Source organism: Abramis brama, assembly GCF_963993115.1.
Source record: "Abramis brama genome assembly, chromosome: 5".
Lineage (NCBI taxonomy): Eukaryota > Metazoa > Chordata > Actinopteri > Cypriniformes > Leuciscidae > Abramis > Abramis brama.
Genome location: NC_139967.1, coordinates 29,618,746 through 29,637,286, shown reverse-complemented (window position 1 = coordinate 29,637,286; position 18,541 = coordinate 29,618,746). Strand labels below are relative to the sequence as shown.

Here is an 18,541-nt window from a genome sequence, read left to right as displayed (position 1 = left end):
TTGATAATAATAAGATAATGATTAAAAATACTAAGAAATCATTCTTGAGCACCAATTCAGCATACAGTAGTGTAAATCTACAGAATGAAGTGTAATTTGAAGGAGGCCCATGTAGCTGAAATAATTTGGAGTCAGATTTTACCAGGCAATATTTTCACTGACACTTAATGTTCCATTGTACTTCTTGTACTCATGCATTTTATTGCCTCTATTTATTTTCAAAACAGAAATAAAATACATAATAAAGAGTGTGTTTGTGTGTGTGTGTAATTCTCTACAGAATGTGTAGTCTTTTTCCAGTAATCACAAGTCCTGTATGGGTCAAAAAGTAAGAATCATGTCCCTGTCACTCCTTATTACAAAAAAAGTAACATTGTAAAATGTTTTCTCAATGACAAATAATCGACTAGCTTAAAATAAACTGTTTTATACCATGTAAATAATGGATGTATTTGTGCATTCCTGCAATTGCTGTTTTAATATCCATTTATTTTGTCAGTTTCAAATCCAACACTGTTTTGTATTCAAATTCATTCTCGAATTCATCAAGGACTTGCTAGGGAGAGGGTGTTATTGCTTTATATTCGATTTTTAATCGCTATAATTTGATTATATGGCTGGAATGTTCTTCTCAGCTATGAGGAGAGAACCAAATATCAAATAACAAACAGTACAAACCCAATAAATGGTATATACCAGTGCATTTGAATGAGAGACGTTCCAGTTATTGCCTTTAAGCCTAATATAAACGATTCTGTTTTCCTTTTTTTCTGCAGATGTTAATGAATGCGAAAGAAGCCCCTGTAGAAACGGAGGGATCTGCACCGATCTTGTTGCGAACTATACATGTGAATGCCCAGGAGAATATATGGGAAGAAACTGCCAGTACAGTAAGTTCATGTTCTTGTTTTTATGGATGCTTCCTTCCCTGTCCCATTTCTTCTCCCTCAGTCCATCCAGTGGGCTTTGTATTAAGTGAATTTTGTGACAGTTCAGAGCATCTGTTTCACCGGGTCCATGGAGAAGCATGCAAGAGCACCGGAGAACAGACAGTTATGCCCACACACACAAGACACATTGTGGCAGGGTGAACAGAGACGGGCACGGTGGGTGTGGTGCCATGCCTCGGAGAGGGATTTATTGAAATAAAACGAACATGAACTATTAAAAAGAGATTATTGGAAATATTGTTACATAATGAAAAGTGGCGAGATGTTTTAGCACCTTTTTCGGGACCTGACATGGCTCAAACTCCCAAAAGTTAACTTACCCAATTTCTTCCTAAAACTGCGTGTATGAGGGAAGAGACTGAGGCATGCTTGGCAAGTAAAGGCAACAGTGATTGAGTGAACATGGTGGTTTTTACATAAGTCACACTCCTCTCACACTATGCAAACTGGAATCATATGTCATTAAACCATCTTTTTTACTTCTGTAGTCAATGCTTGATGTACCAGGCTGATATATTTAACATAAGCTCCATAAAAGAACCGAAACACTTTGATTTAGGTGTGATCAAACACTTTGAATTTCATCACCTTTCATCACCATTTTAGCTGTATTATGTAAAACATTTATATTTCTGCTTCTGTTTTTTTTTTTATATATATATAAATGGCCAGAGGTGGACAGAGTACGCAGCTTCATTACTTGAGTAAAAGTACAGATGCCCCTTGCTAAATTTTACTCAAGTACAAGTAAAAGTACTACAGTCAGATGTATACTTAAAGTACTGAAGTACTTGTTTTTAAAAGTACTTGAGTATCAAGAGTACAAGAGTACATTTTCTAAATATTGCATTACTACTGCCACAGTGCTTACATTGGTAAACAGAGCAAACACTTGAAGCGGAAACTATCATTAACTTGTTCAGAAAATTGAAATAGTCTGGCGAGGTGGGGCCACGGGTTGGCACATTAGCGATATTTTTTTTCCCAGGATGGTAGGGGAAGACTCATGAATGTTCATTAGGGAAGTCATCCCTGATTGGTCTGATGACCTACCCCTAACCCCGCCCCTAAACCTACCCGTCACTGGGGTTAAGACCAATCAGGGATGACTTCCTAATGAATATTCATGAGTCTTCCCCTACCATCCTGGAAAAAAAAATATCGCTTCCCGGGATGGACCTGCTGCGTCTTCATCCATTGTTTCATCCATGGTTTCGTCTCTTATCTAAATCTGACCATGGAGTTGACTTTGGCGGAAAGCTGAAGGTGATTGCTGATAGGCTGTCCCAATCAGTGGTGCCTGCACAATCCAATCACGTTTGAGAGGGAAACAACAAATTGAGGGTTTCCGAGATTTTTCTTTTTTCCTTTTTTTTTAGAAGAAGTAACGGGTACTCACAGTTATGGATAGAAATGTAGTGGAGTACAGAGTACAATATTTGCCTCTCAAATTTACTTGAGTAAAATCATGAGTAGGCTACTCCCCAAAAAATATACTCGAGTAAAGTACAGATCCCTCAAAATTGTACTTAAGTACTGTCCTCAAGTAAATGTACTCCGTTACTGTCCGGCTCTGTAAATGGCCAATGAGACCAATAGAAAGATGCAGGCAGAAGGAGTGGGACTGATATTTATATATATATATATATATATATATATAGAGAGAGAGAGAGAGAGAGAGAGAGAGAGAGAGAGAGAGAGAGAAATGTCATTTGTTCACACTAGATATGCTTTATCACCATGAATCAAAAGGGATATTACTTTTCTCTGAGTTATTTGAGATATCTCAAGACATTTATTAAATAGAGACAAACACCTCTGTCATTCTTGTCACGGTTATTACTTTAAACACCAGCATTTTTATAGAGGATATGCATTGACATCACTTTCCCGCCAGAACACACCCCCTCAGCCGGACTGCTGCGTGACTGGATTTAACAGGGAAAACTGTGAAAACTTGAGTAAAACAAACGATTATCGGTTTAAACTAAAGGTTGGTCTTGATATAGTGTTCCTTACAACTTACCACAGATCCAGTGATCCATGGATATTGACATTCAACCAGGAATCGTGTTTCCTGACGTGTCTGATTTCGACACGGGGGAAATACATACAGCAAATTTGCCTGTGAGTGTGAACGCTTTATATAAATACCATACAGGTAGGTTTAAATCCGGGTAATCACTTATATCAATGCTATACATATCATCATATCATCCAGCCCTAAAACTTGTATCGTTTTTTGTCAGTGTTTATTTAAAAACATCCAATTATGCAGAATATAATATGGTAAATATTTAATCAATGAGTTGTCAATACAATATATAACAATACAATATATAGGGCATGATTTTACCCCTAAATTCAGCATATTGACACAAAATGATAACTGCAAATCTACCTTTTGCTGCCTTAAGTCCAGGTGTTTCTTATGAAATGCAGTGATCCATTTGCTTCTCTGTTCATAGCTTTCGGCAGTTTGTAAAAATATACCTCAGATTTCATGTCAAATCAAGTTGTTCAGTCAATCTCAAAGCTCTTTCCAGTTTTAAATGTGTTTTGTATGTTTTTCACGGCATTCACACTGAATGCAAACCAATGCTGCCGCTCAGTCTTTCTGCCACTCAGTGGGCGTAACCACAGTTACTCTGGCCGACGGTGACTTCACGTGCATACCCACTATACCAGCTTCCAAAATAACGATCAATTATATATATATATATAATTGACTGTGTGTATATATATACTGTATATACAGTCTTTTTTTTTTTTTCACCAAAACACATTCGCAATTATTGGTACCCCTAGAAACTCAAAACTCTTAGTAGTAGAATAAAAGTATATAAATACAAGTATATTCCCATTCATATTTACAATTTTTAGCATACCAGGGTGAAACATAGTTTCATATTAATATATTAATTAATATAGTTCTGATGTGCAAAAGATTGTTGAGCTTCACAAAATAGACAGTGGCTGGTGGCTGTAAGAAAATAGCTAAAGCATTGAAAATTCCCATTTCCACCATCTGGGCAATAATTAAGAAGTTCCAATCAACTAAAGATGTTACGAAATCTGCCTGGAAGAGAGCGTGTACCTGTGGCAATATTTTTGCAAAATGCTAAATATGTTGCGTTGTGCACGTTCCGCAACAGTTTCAAAGAGAAATGTCCAGTGAGTGGTGCTAAAAGCGTGTTTAGTTTTTTCAGAACAGATGAACGTGTATATGTAAACATTTTATTACATTGGAGTTTGTACGGATCACCGTAGTTCTGAATTGAAATGCCTGGTGAGTGGCGCTAAAAGCTCAATGCTTCATTTTAAAATAACGTACACCTACACTAAACCCTAAACCTACCCGATAGTGTTAACAAAAGCAAATGTGACATAAAAACGCAATCGTAACCATGGCATTTTAGCTTGTTTTTAAACTCTTGTCTTTGAGCTCTTTTATCGTGAATCATCTTTCACAGGATTTGTACCCGAGCTCTCTGCATCACAAGTACAATTCTGTACCAGTTGAGCTACCGAGCAAGTTTATTATGTCAATAGAACATATGGAGCTGGTTAATGATGCAAACTCCAAAATATATTAGTTTACAAATCATACACTATGGTAAAAAAAAAGGGTTTTGAAGTCATAAAATAATTGTACAATGAGCCAAGTTAAAACAAGTCTTTATTAATCCATAATCTGCCCCTGTAATCATAATAGTGTGTGAAAATGATTAAAAGTGCTTGCTGTTTTACTGTTGGAAACTGCAGTGATATGTATTTTGCGTTTTGCAAAAAATTGCCACAGGTACTTTTTTCCAATGTGCCCGTACTGCTATATTGTCTTAATGGTCAAAGAATCTCCAAGCATCACAGCTATAGAATTGCAGAGATTTGTTAAGCCTCTGGGTCCGAAAGCCTCAGAAAAAATATCAGTACCTACATCTCCACAAGTTGTGTGGGAGGGTTCCAAGAAAAATCTGCTTTCATCTATAAACAAACTCCAGAATATTCAGTTCAGACACTACTGACAAACAGGGATGAAAAGTACCCCATTCGCACAGTTAAAAATAATGCTGTATATTGAATGTTGTGGGCCTATTTTTCTGCTGGAGGCAGAGTTTCCGCTAGAAAAAAATGGTGCCGGTCAAAGTGACCGGCAGAGGTTTCGTTTTCCGGACATTTTGATGATATGCCGGTCAAATATCACCTCTTAATTAGTCAAGTTGAGGAAAACTGGAGGAAGGCTATGTAACTTAAAAAATGACATAATCAGGCCGAATGCAACATGTTTATTAGCCTAACTTTCAAATAAAAAAACGGGAAAAAAACATGAACGTCCGATTGGCGTCAATCAACGCCAATTGTTTTTACTATGGTTTCACATTCATAGTTTAACAAACCAATCCCCCTTCCCCACATAGAATATCTGAAGCCTATTGTTTTTACTCAAGCGAACTTCCCAGTGTCTCTCCACAACCTGCAATGCGCATAAGCCGCGTAACCTTGTTAGGCGACTTCGCTGCTTCGTCTTGATCCGATTCTGCAGCGAGAACCCCCTCTCTGCAGGAACACTCGAGACCCATTTTCTACTATGGTTTTGTACATTTCTTCATTCAGATCTATTTGCGATCCATTTCATTCTAAACAAACAACGCAGTTTATATGGTTCGTCCTTGTTTCATTATTCATTAAGATAATAATTAATAAATGCGCGCATAATTATCAGTGAACTTGATAAATGTTGCAGATATGTTTTGCTATGCATGCACAAACAAATGCCTTTCAACTTAGGCTATGTGTGCAAAATTCTGAATAAAAAGAATGTGCAGCAATTTGTACAAATAGAGAGTCTAGGTCTACTATACGTGTTGTAGCCATTAAATAAGCTCATTTAGTTTAATATTTGCTAAAATATTATAATGTTATTTTTTAATTTATGTTGATTATGAAAAGTGAACCGCACGAGTAGTATAGGATGCGCAATATCGAGAGACATGGAGCGGGTCAGACATGATTTTGACCACTTAATTAAGTTTGGTTTTGTAGAAAGACTTTTTTGAAGTGAATTTCGTTTTGTATAAATTGTATCTTAATTTTAATAATTTTTTTATCAACCAATTGCCTGTATTTAATAAATAAGCAGCAAATATAGCAGACGATAGGCCTAATCATGCAGGCCCCGCGCGGTCACTTGCATTGCTCGTGAACGGGAGCGCATCTCATCCTAATTTAACGAAACTCAGCGTAGGCCTCACAGACATGAAATTTATCTTAAGAAAGCTTGAAATGTCTTTTTAACAATTTAAAATGAAAAGAAATAGGCTACTCTCTGATTATGTGGGGTGATTTGTGCCAGGGGGGGGAAGTAGTTCCACCCTTGTTTCCGGAAAACCATAGAAGAAATTGGTCATGTGACCACATAATTTTGAAAAGCAATCACTTTTACTCGTCCTCCAAAGAAGAGAGACACATGGCATGAGAGTTAAGCACATTTTAGTGCAAAAAACTGTTTTTTCCCTTTCAAAGTAAAATTTCTATGATTGAGGTTTTCTGATTGTAGTGTCTGAACAATTATAGACAAGTTTGAAAACATTTCACACATGTTTTAGTGCTTTAGTAGGCTACACAATGAGTCTATACAGTTAGCATGATGTTAGCTCTTAACTGCTGGATCATGCTAGTTTTTTCAAACTTGTGGGTCTGGGGTGATTTGTGCCAAAGGGCCTGGGTTAAGTTGTGCCAGATCCAGACCACCTAGACCTACATACTCACAGGGGATAATCTTGAGAAGTGAGGAGATGGGCATGCCTCATCATTGTTTGACTTAGGCCTGCCTGCTATTTGTTTAATTTAGCTAACACTGATTTCAGTTTTGGGTTTGCACTATGTAATTAAAGATAAGTTTTATTCCGTTTTTAAGTGGCCTATGTCACAACAGGATGTTTAGAAATTAGCCTAGTCACTTTATTCTTATATGTTACATAATTGACAGACAGCGCTATGCCAACAGGCATCTATTGCCAAAGCCTTTTTGCCTGAAATGATTCACAAATATCATATATTGTGTTGCTATGGTGCTCTAAATGGTTGCTAGGGCGTAGCTTGATAGCTTCACAATGATCATGAGAGACTGATTGGTCGTCTGAGTAAAATGAGCCTGCCCCCTTGTCTCTATGACACTGTGATCCAAAGTTATGTTCAATACAAAATCCCTATGCAATTGACCATAGTAGGAAAAATGCATGCTATGGTATTCCAGGGTGACAATATCTAAATAAACCTTAAATGAGTAATTTTGTATTGAATTTATCTTGCTTTCATATAGCATTACGGTTCATAACATTAAAATGTTCTGTTTTACTTCAGAAATCACTGGCACAATTTACCCCCAATGTATTCCCCCAAAGGCACAACTTCCCCCGCACCAGGGGCAAGTTGTGCCATGAGACCACTTTTTTCCCAAGAGCTATATTTCTGAAACAATTTATTTCAGATCCAAAGTTATTGTTCTCAGGGATGCACCACATCCTGATATGCACCACATCCACCAAATATATGTACATCCTTAAGTTGAAGGCATTACTGCCATGGCCTCACTTTAAAGTCACTTTGAGTAAAAACTGGCACAACTCACCCCACTCTCCCCTAGGCGCGTTCATAAGGAGATGGCGATCGTCAACTTCATCTTTACAGCTGTTGTTGCTGTTAATAAACTAAAAATAATAGGCCTATAATTGTATTAAACAATAAATTAAATGAAATTGTAATTGTATTAAAAAAGCAACAAAAAAAAAATCCTGTTTAAAGTTGTTAAATTCAGGTAGGCTACTGAGTCACTGTCCTCAGTGCCCAGAAAAGCGCTGAAACGGAGATGAAGGGGAACCCGTTTTTATTTTATTTTTTTATTTTTTGGCTTATTTTAACTGGCCCATCCAGTTTTCTGGAGGCCCACCTACAATCAAAATCCTGGCGCCGCTAGTGCTTCGCAGCGTCTGATATCAAGAAATAACAGACCGCATTCCACATTGGAATTCAACCAAGCCATGTAATAATGTTTAATAACTTTCAAACGGTAGAGCCTGTTCCTTTATAACATAGCCAAAGCTCGGTGTATTTTTGCTTTATACATTTTAGGCTTATTCTCAAATTCAGATTGTGTTAGGGGGGCGGGATTATAAGGCAATTTTAATCGGACAATTTGACCGGAGAGATTTAATTTTGTCGGACATTTCATTTTTTTTCCGGCCAATGTCCGGTAATTACCGGACAACGGAAACCCTGGCTGGAGGTCCTGGACATCTTGTTCAGATACATGGCTTCACGAATTCAATACCAACAGATACAAAATCGAAACCTAACCCCCTCTGCTAGAAATATTAGAGCTGTTATCAGAGCTGTTATCTTGGCAAATATTTTTCCCCCTATTTTCAATTCTTTTACTTCAATAAAAAGTTAGATCTTTGTGATTTTTTGGATTAAAATATCAAGCAATGCAGATTTATTTTCACAGGCTTTTTTTTTTTTTTTTTCATATTTACCAAGGTTGCCAATAATTCTGACTATCACTGTGTGTATATAAACAATTAAAATTATTGGGCTGTCAGTTTAATGCATTCATTTGGTGTGATTAATTATATATTTATATATAAAAATAAAAAAACACAATTAATTATTCAATTGTAATTGTGTTAAAAACAGCTCAACATAATGGAATAGAATGCTTTCATCTGCAATAGTGAAGTCATTTTCAATTATCTTTTTGCTCTTCTTTTTATATGTGCACAACAATACACAAATTAACAAATAGTTTGTGCATGGATGAATTTAATTTGAGGGCTTTTTTTCTGCAAAAATGTATTCATTGGATTAACTGTGATTAATCTGATTAATCAGGATATTTTCATTAATCCAATTAAAAATTTTATTGATTGAAAGCCCTCATAATAGCACCCACATAAACACGGGCAGAAAGAAATGCTCTTCCAAACTAAGCCCAAGAAGATGTGTCACAACCTTCCTAGAATGAGTTTGACCAAAGCCCTGTCAGAAAGCCTTCACTCACGTCTTCCCACACTGCTAAAATCGATTGCTGCTAAATTCCCCCAGTCGTTTGACTGACAGTCTCGCTCTATTCATTTCACCTTTTTGTCATGTTGAATCACTGCCACCTCCTTTGCTTTATTATGTGTGGCAAGCTGGCACACTGCAAATCATTTGCATGTTGAAAGTTTAAGGTTCTCCTCACTCACTCAATCTCTGTCTCTCTCTTTAGATTAGGAATGATGTAACCATGTAACTACTTCTTGACAGTAATAATAAAATAAGAAAACAAATAAATATATTCATTCAAAACCAACCGCACAGGCTCAAAACGAGTATTTGGATATATGTCACATTTATTTGTCGTTTCTTAGTTGTTGTTGTTTTTTTGTTTTTTTTGTTGCCACTTACAGTAGTTCTATTTGATATTATATTATCTATTTCACTGAAATGTCTTTAAAAAATGTGGCTTAATTGTCCAAATACTTTTTGGGGCAAATGTATATTGGGAGTCATCATAAATCACAAGGCAAATTCTGTATTATTTTAAGAATGGATTGAATTTGCATATTGGCTTTGCACACATGGTCAAACTGCATGTTCCTGCACAAGAAAGTATCTTTTGCATAGGCCTAGCTGTGAATAAGCAGAATTTCAATGAAATAGTTTCCTATAATGACAGGATTTCTCACTATTTAAAATGACAAAGCATGCAGCTCCCAGCATATCATCATGCCATACTGATTAGCATAGACAGCTGCTATTGGCTCAAGTGTTGAAGGCATTAACTGAAGTCTGCAGAAGCGTTTTCCCACTGAGAAAAATGTTCTCCCAGTTTGCGTTGACATTTACTTGAGCGCTTGCTTGTACAACACATCTGACATGAACATGTTGTTTGCTTGTTTTCAGTTGCCCCCATGTTGACAAAGTTCCTGTGTAAATTGATGGTTACACATTTGTTGTACAAAGTGGCCTTTGCTTTAAATGCTTTAAATGTTTTGAGCAACTAGATTTGTTAAAAACGAAAAACAGAACTTGGTTTTATCCTTTCTATAAACAAATCAATAGACAATTTATTGATTTATTGATTTATTGATTTATTGATTTATTTATTGATTGATTGATTGATTGGAAAAAATGGCTGTGATTATACCTTGTAAGACTGCTGATTTGTCCAGTGTGCAACTTCAAATAATGAATTCAAATATATATATATATATATATATATATATATATATATATATATATATATGTATATATATATATATGTATATATATATATATATATATATGTATATATATATATATATATATATATATATATATATATATATATATATATATATATATATATATATACATATATATATATATATGTATATATATATATATATATATATATATATATATATATATATATATATGTATATATGTATGTATATATACTGTATATTTAAATATATTTTTTGTATATCTCTGTTCACAATGCATATCATCAATACAAATGTGTACAAAAGGAAATCCAGTCAGAACAATGTCTTGGTAGCTTGGGCAAAATTGTTTCCAAAATGTAGGAAATTTATAAGAAAATCTAATTTCTTAGATGGACTGTTGATTATTTAGTTCTATATGCAAGAAATACATTTCTTGAAATGAAGTCGCCTCTCCGCACACCAGCCCTGGTCCATAATAAGTATGGAATAGCTGATGCTGGGCCGTGGAATGATTAGAAAACACCCAAGGTGGTAATGCAGCCAGAGACTGTAAGGACATTTGAAATAACTGAAATAATTTGATGCAGTCAAGACCTGCCTGGAACATTCCTGGAAAATAACTGCACAACTTAGAACGTCTGTCAGCCAATCAGAATCAAGCATTCAACAGCCCTGTAGTATAATGTTATTTATTAAATACTATGCAATACTACATGTGTATGTTAACATGGGCAATTAATGTGGAAAAAATAAATGCATTCATCTTAATTGCATTTCTTTCAATTTAGAATTGAAATAGAATTTTGCACCCTATTTTGTGAACTCAGTAACTGAACTGGAATTTAAAATGAGGCACAACTGTAAAATTAGGGGCACAACTGTACTTGAAAACTAGTTTTCAAATGCATGTCAATCCCTGAAATATGATAAATGAATACAATAAAATATTTTTTTGTGTGTGTGTCATGAAAAATAGAAAAAGTTGTCAATGGAAATAAAAATAAAAAGTCTTCAGTGGTATGCATGAGTTTATTGTGGAAACCGGCACAGTCAGATAATCCATCTCTTGAGAGAACATCCATCTCTTTCATAAGTTTTGAAATCAATATTTGGCAGCTTATTTATTCCAGAATGAGCTCCTCATACACATTTATTCTCCATCCAACCATTAGTCAGTCTAGAGTGCCAGTGAATTCATGGAGCCAGGGCTGACGCTAAAATTCATGAGGCCCAGAACAAAAATATTTATGGTTGGATGCTTATTCCCTTGGGCTTAATGAGTGGTCTATAACATGGATGACCTTAGTGAGCCCAGGACAACCTATGACATTTTTTTATTAATTTTTTTATGATTTAGGGTAAAAAATTATGTAAATGCCTTTATTTAGTCTGATTGTGGAAAATAGATTAGACAATTAGCTCTTCAGAAAGGCTTTTGGATAATTAGCACGTGTCCGCAGGGGGGCAGGCACATTTATGTGTGTTGAGAGGGAGTGTGAAAAAAAACGGAAAAAAAACAACAAAACATTTTGTCCAGCTAGGAGCCATAGAATGACTAATCTTAAAAGCAACACAATATTAAAAGGGATCCTTGTGAAGATTCTCAACATGTGTTCTTGGCTTGCCTCATGCAGAGAGATATAAAAATCTGAATAAAGTTCTGAAGACCTATTTAAATAAATAAATATATGTAGATATATATATTGTCAAAGGACCATTTCAATACAAATTACAGATGGAAAATCCAGAGTGTGATAGATTCAGTAGAAGAAAATTACATGTACTTAACAGGAATTGGCAAATTGGAATATGGAAGCATTATTCAGAAACCTCAGCAGGACATTACAGTCCAAAACTGCAACCTTTACCTGCTATAAATGGAAATCACATAATAAATGTTCATTTTAAGAGCTTGTGAGTGCCGGTTTCTGAGGTTAAAGTTTGGGGTAGCCTAATACTTCAACCTTGAAACTCCAGTTTTAAAGATATAAAAAAAGTAAAACATAATCTAATAACTGAATAATCAAAACTGTATCCATTTAAATTTTGACAAGGAGGAGCTTATTCTCAGCTCTTCCTCATTAGCACAAGCACCAAAGATTGAGGTGGCCTTCAACTCAATTTATAGATTATATAGGTCTGGAGTGAAATGTCTGAACTGTCAAACCACTGTGCCTGTAGCATTAGTGATGGCCACTGTGTGTTGGACTGCTGATGAATGCTGGAAGGTCAGAAGAGCTGCACGCTGCTGCTGCTGCTGCTGCTGCTGCTGCTGCTGGCGGGCAACTCATTCAAGATGGTAGATCACACACCGAGCAGTGTGTCATCGCATGTCACAACACTGCCAGAGAGAAAATCTGAACGAAAGGGATCCACTGATGCTCATACAATGATAGACAGAATATCTCTGGGAAATGCTGCCAGTAGTCCTTATGCTTCACAATATGTAAGCCGAACTGAATGTTGTGTGTGAGTGTTAATAGGACTAATCCAGTGGTGGTTCACATGTTGTTGTTGTTTTTTAACACTAAACCTTTAAATTTTTATTCATTGGAACACAAAAGGAGATGGACAAGGGATGGGAGAACGGTGATTATAACTGTAAAGCTTTAAAAATAGTCCATTCGTCAAATGGATAAAATGCAAGGATCAAATGCTATGTCGTTATACACAGAAAATCCTCCTATCCTTCATTCAAATCTGTTGTATTAATGCAGCCATTCAGAAATTGTATTGAAAATACTTTTTAAATTCCAAATCAATTCTTAAATGTAAACTGACGTGGCAAATAGGATGCATAATTGCTCTTTGAATCAAAGTAGGATATCATTTAAAAGAAGATTTAAAATAAATTGAAACTGTAATTTTTCAACTTTAAAAACACAGTTTGTCAGAACAGACTTCTCAATGGACTTCTCAAATTGCCAGCCTTCTTGGCAGATGCTACTTACACTAACTCCGCCCACTGACGTCTGGTTGGACCAGATGAAATTACAGAAGACACTGGATTGTCAACAGTATAAATAGTGTATAGGTGTGAGGTGTGTGGTAGGAAGTTTTGGCGCAAATCGACCCGAGTTCGAATCAGCCTTTTTCCGAACTCGGTCTACCCCCTTTCCCATCTCATATCAGATCAGAAAGGGATTTATTTTCAATAAAAAATAAGAAAATATTCAAAAAGTGGAAATAAAGTGTCTAACATGTGTTTAATAATAAAATGTTTATGTTGAGGGTTAGGGGTAGGTGTAGGGAGGGCTTTATTGACCCAATAAGGTGGCATCCATTTAATAATTTTAATAAACCATTTACATGCTATTATTGCATACCGCAACACTAAGGTGCAAATTGTCACAATAATGTTTGTTGAGTGCACTTATTCAATCCCACAATGCACTGCAATAACGAGTGTACAACCAATGTACGCTCAGCGGCTGTCCAAATTCGCTCACTCCTTTTTATTCCCTCCTTCAAGTGAACAGTATTAGTGGACTAACGTAGGGAATTGTAAATGAGGGTTTAGGGGGTGATTTCGGATTCAGTCTTTGTGTTTTGTCATTGTCTGCCTTAATCATTGATTTGTTGTCACGGACACTAATTATGTTCAGCTGTGCACTCATCAATCACCATCATTATCACCTACGTTCGGTTCTGTTTCAGTTTAGTGGCAGGTGTCTTCTATCTTGGATGTGTTGTAGGCTATGTTACTCTGTGCCTGTTGGATTTCCTGTTGGATTTTTTTAAATATTACCTATTTGCCTTAATCTTCATCTTTGTGTGTTTATACAACCTCCCCTGTGACACAAATAGTATTTGCCATTATTTATAATTTTTAAAAGGGCTTGACATTGACTTTTTTGCTCACCAGCCACTGTGGCTAGTGGTTTTCCAAAGTCACAGCCACTCAGCATTTTCACTGGCCAAAATTTGGACACTGAATATATAGATATAGATTTTCATAGATTTTTAATAGTATCTCATAATTTGGCAGCCGGTATATTAGGCTGCTGTCACTTTAAGACCTGACGCACGGACCCATTATACTGTTTAACAAAGCCAATATAACTTGCTTGTTTTTATGTGTGAGTACAAAATCTGCGAGAATGAGTACAATTATGCTCAATACGCGCAATCCCTTGCCGGAATTCAAGCCCTGTACCACCAACAATATTCATCTGGAGCAAATTAAACGAGTGAGTAAAGGGTTTGTGTATGCGCGTAGCGCTCTAGAATCTTTGCTGTGTATGTTCAAGCAACTCACTCGTCTCGCACGTTGAGCTGGCAATGTTTTACAAATGGTCTTGAAGTGGTAACGTTAAGTGGGCAAAGCAACAAATCGGCATTGAATTAGTTAACGGATGATATTAAAAGGTAGTGGGATTATTTGTGGTTGACCTGGAAATTTTAACTTATGAAATTTTACAAAAAGTTATGGATTTGATATTAGCTGCGAATTCAGAGCATTAACTTAAGTTGTGTCAGTGTAACGTTATCGATAGCTAGCCTAGTCTAACCGTAAACTAGTTGGCTGACGTTACTGCCATACAAAGCCATAGTAACGTTATCTGATCGGTTTTGAAACATCTGTTCTGTTTTGTCTTGTGTCAAAGTCTCCAGCTGGTTCAATTGTTTTCAGTTTCATAGAAACGAGGGTGTTAAATTTGTTGTAGGCTAACTGCAAAATCCAACCTAAATCTAACATAACGTTATCAAGGCATTAGTCTCAGCCTCAGACGTCACGCCCACGGAACGTTGGCTAAACGTCTGATGCATATGATACACTTAACTGGAAACACTTCAGGAATGTCGAAGTCGTCATCTGATTGGATGAATTTTATCGGATTTCCGGGGGGCGCGAGTGTCGCGTTTATTTTCGGTCCGCCGGGAAACAAAGCGCAGACGTGTGATTGCGGAAGAAAAACTGTTGTGTTTACATGAGTGACAATGAGCATTTATCAAGATCAGCTAAACGTAGGATTCTCAAAAGTATGCGAGGTTCACGGCATAGACTCTTTAAGAGATGTCCAGGAGTTTTGTTTGAGGCACTTAGTGTTTTCTTCTCCTTCTTTGATTTTCTATGCTGACTGACTTGTTGCACGCCGGTCTGTTGTTGTGGGGACATTTCCACGCCCCGAAACGTGACGCTGAACGAAACGAACTGTAATTGGTTGTTTGACATGTCGGTCAAACGGCCTTAAGGGCGGGCCTTGGCCAAAGAAAGCTGCTATGAATTCCAGACCTTCAGCCGTCAGTCTGAAGGTCTGGCTACGCGAGACTATCAAGGCATCGACTTGATGTTTCTCCCATAGACTGTTATTCACGGTTCTTCACGGATCAGGCAGCTAATCATAAATCCAATGGCTAGCTATAGCCCTTCTGTCTGGTTCATAGGTTAAATGTACAAGTTACAAGTTACTAGCTTTTCTGTTAGCTCATAAATTACTCTTTACAAGTTCGTTATTTAAAATATAATAATGAGCAGTGTAACTACAGCATTTCAATGATTTTACTAAAGTAATGTTACATATTACATTTGATTTGATTACTTTTTTACATTTGTCAAATATTAACCATTTTCAAATAAACGGGGTAGTGTTAACCTTATTCAGCACTGAAATCTGAAATATGTCAAACTTCTTTCAAAGTCCATCACATATTAATATTAATATTAAAATAACTTTTAAGCACCACAAAGTCAGACCTCAGCACCTTTATGTAGCTTTAATGTAAGATCGTTCTTAGGTCACATACCAATTTAAAATCATAACATAAAAACTGCAATGGTACTGTTTTTAAAATCATGTGTAGTAGGCCTAAGTGTACAGTAAGTGTGTGTGTAAACATGCTTTAATGAAGTAGACTTCAAAAGCTTTTGAATTTGAGCTTACAGTTCTTTCATCAACATGTCTTTTACATAAACTTACAAAATAGATACTTTAACTTAGTCCTCAGATAGAGGAGGGTTGCTGCTAGCTCCGTTAAGGTATTTCTGTCCCTCCCAAACTGCATTGAAATGGTATGTTTGGCAGCCAGAATTTATTCGAATGGGTCCGAAGCGGGTCTGAACGAGTGTGGTGCGAAAAAAATCGTGTCCGTTGGTCCTGGGGGCGTATTGTGTATTACGGAGCTGATTTCAACTGCCAGTGTGAAGTCGGCGTTAGAGAGAACCCGCCGAAGTGGCTAGTAGACTGCGTTACATGCCAATGCTGAAATCCGCTGCTATACTAAATAATACTGCTATTTTGACTTAGTGCAAATAGCATCTATCGCTTTTTGCACTTAGTGTTTTTGTAATATGGATTATTTTCTCATCCAATTTTTTGAAGAGGCACTGCCTTACTTGCCTCCTCAATGGAAACAGCCCTTATAGTCGGACGGACAGACAGATAGGATTTTTTTTTTTTTTTTTTTTTTCAGATTAATCACTTTTATATTACAATTAAGTCCTATAATAGTGTACTTGCTAGTGTACTTCCTATAATAGTGTAATTAATACCCCACAGAGAAACAACAGATCCACAATGATAAAAGAGCTGTATGGCATTCCTGAAACATATCTCTTTGATGTTAAAATTGTGAAAATAAGAAAATCGCATGGCAAGAGAGAAGATACTTTTTTTTTTTTTTTTTTTTTCTTTTTTTTTTGACATAATTGAACTCTGAATCCACAGATTCTCAGCGAACAGAAATCTGTTGTGACTGTAGGTGTCAAAAGTTTACTCTTGTGATGTGCCTGTTCTTTGATTCCACACAAAACTGTCTTTGTGATTGAGGGATGAAAAGGGAAGAGGCAAAACAGAAACTTCTGACTCCTTCAAACAGCACCAGGCAATTGAGATGAATCAGTCGGGAGCTATGGAGTGCCAAGCCGGGTAAATATTAGTATTGAGCACCTGGGATAAAGAAAAAGCACCTGAAATGTCAAAGCCCAAATTGAATTGAAGATGTATATCAACACAATTGCCTATGTGCATTTCCCAACAATCAGACCACCAGTAGGAACGTATTTGCTATGCGGGAGAAAAAGGATTCTAAAAAATATATTAATAAATGTATTTGTAGGGTTACAACCCCGGCAACATTGTTAAATTACACAGAAATGGAGTGGAAAATGAGGGCGCGTTTGTTGATGTGGTGTGGTGATGCTATGCATTCAGAACAGACAGTAGGCGGTGGACATTTTAGATTATACAGCAGAACATCAGATGTCATCATACTCATTTAATCATCTTATTGTTTGTTTTTTACAAAAGTTTTAATCAGATGGGGAGCTGGAACACTGTTTTTATCTTGTGTAGTTGTAAGGTGGTAGTTTCCAAACTGACAGATTCACAAATGACAGAAAAGGCAATAGAGATGTGCTGACTCAAAAATCTATATTAATTGTGATGATAGATAGATAGATAGATAGATAGATAGATAGATAGATAGATAGATAGATAGATAGATAGATAGATAGATAGATAGATAGATAGATAGATAGATAGATAGATAGATAGATAGATAGATAGATAGATAGATAGATAGAATGCATTTCTAAAGATTTAATCTGAATTCCTTTCTCCACATGGATATCAATTTCAGCTGCTGTTATAAATATGCAGTGGTTTCTGTTACTTATGGACAGAAGTTCAGCTTAAAGGTTCTGATGGTAATTTCATGATTTACACCCCTTGACCTTTTACTCTCATTCATAACCTCATTCGTCCATTTCAGATGGATGTAGTCAGATTTATGCAGTAGTTCTTCGAGACAAACTTTGTAATGCTTAAATGTCTTTCAGCCATATGTTAAGAAATGAACTGTTTTTGAACTAGTCAGCCACATAGATGGGTCTGCATCCTGTTCATCTTTGAAAAAGTTTGCTGTTATTTATTTTTCTTTCTGGGAAACAGTATAGGTTTTCTATCAGCAGGCGTGCTATGTTTCCCACATCACTGCATTTTTATTTTATTTTTTTTATTCTGTCATTGTATTTTTTTTTTTTGGTCTTTGGAAACACATGCAGAAATGTTGTTTTCCTCCACAGTTTGGTTTTAATTCTCTGTTTTGGTCTCTGTTTTGGTCATATTACTGTTACTGTAATGTACACAATGCCCCTGCTGGACAGCACATGCCAGCAGAAAATAGCAGAGAAAAAGAAGCAAAGAAAGGGCTTGAATAATTGAATCATCCTCATAGCCCTTAAGAGGGGAGGTAAATGGAGGGATGTCTTTGTACATCTCAATGTTAAGTAAACAAACTCACAAACATCCTCTCTTTCCCAGAAGGCTTGGAGGAAGTTCATGTTAAGGATGATGATTCAGCGTTCCGGTATTGATTTGGTAGATGGGTGACTAATTA

General features: G+C 36.2%; 1 protein-coding gene across 3 annotated transcripts in view; it reads left to right on the top strand.

The window, feature by feature from the left end:
* Nucleotides 1-18,541, top strand: part of edil3a (EGF-like repeats and discoidin I-like domains 3a) — a 199,353-nt gene that overhangs the window by 114,665 nt on the left and 66,147 nt on the right. For all 3 annotated transcript variants that reach the window (XM_084114156.1, XM_084114154.1, XM_084114155.1), the window contains one exon: nucleotides 777-890. In XM_084114156.1, the coding sequence (XP_083970282.1) occupies nucleotides 777-890 (114 nt within the window). The remainder of the gene's footprint in view (nucleotides 1-776; nucleotides 891-18,541) is intronic.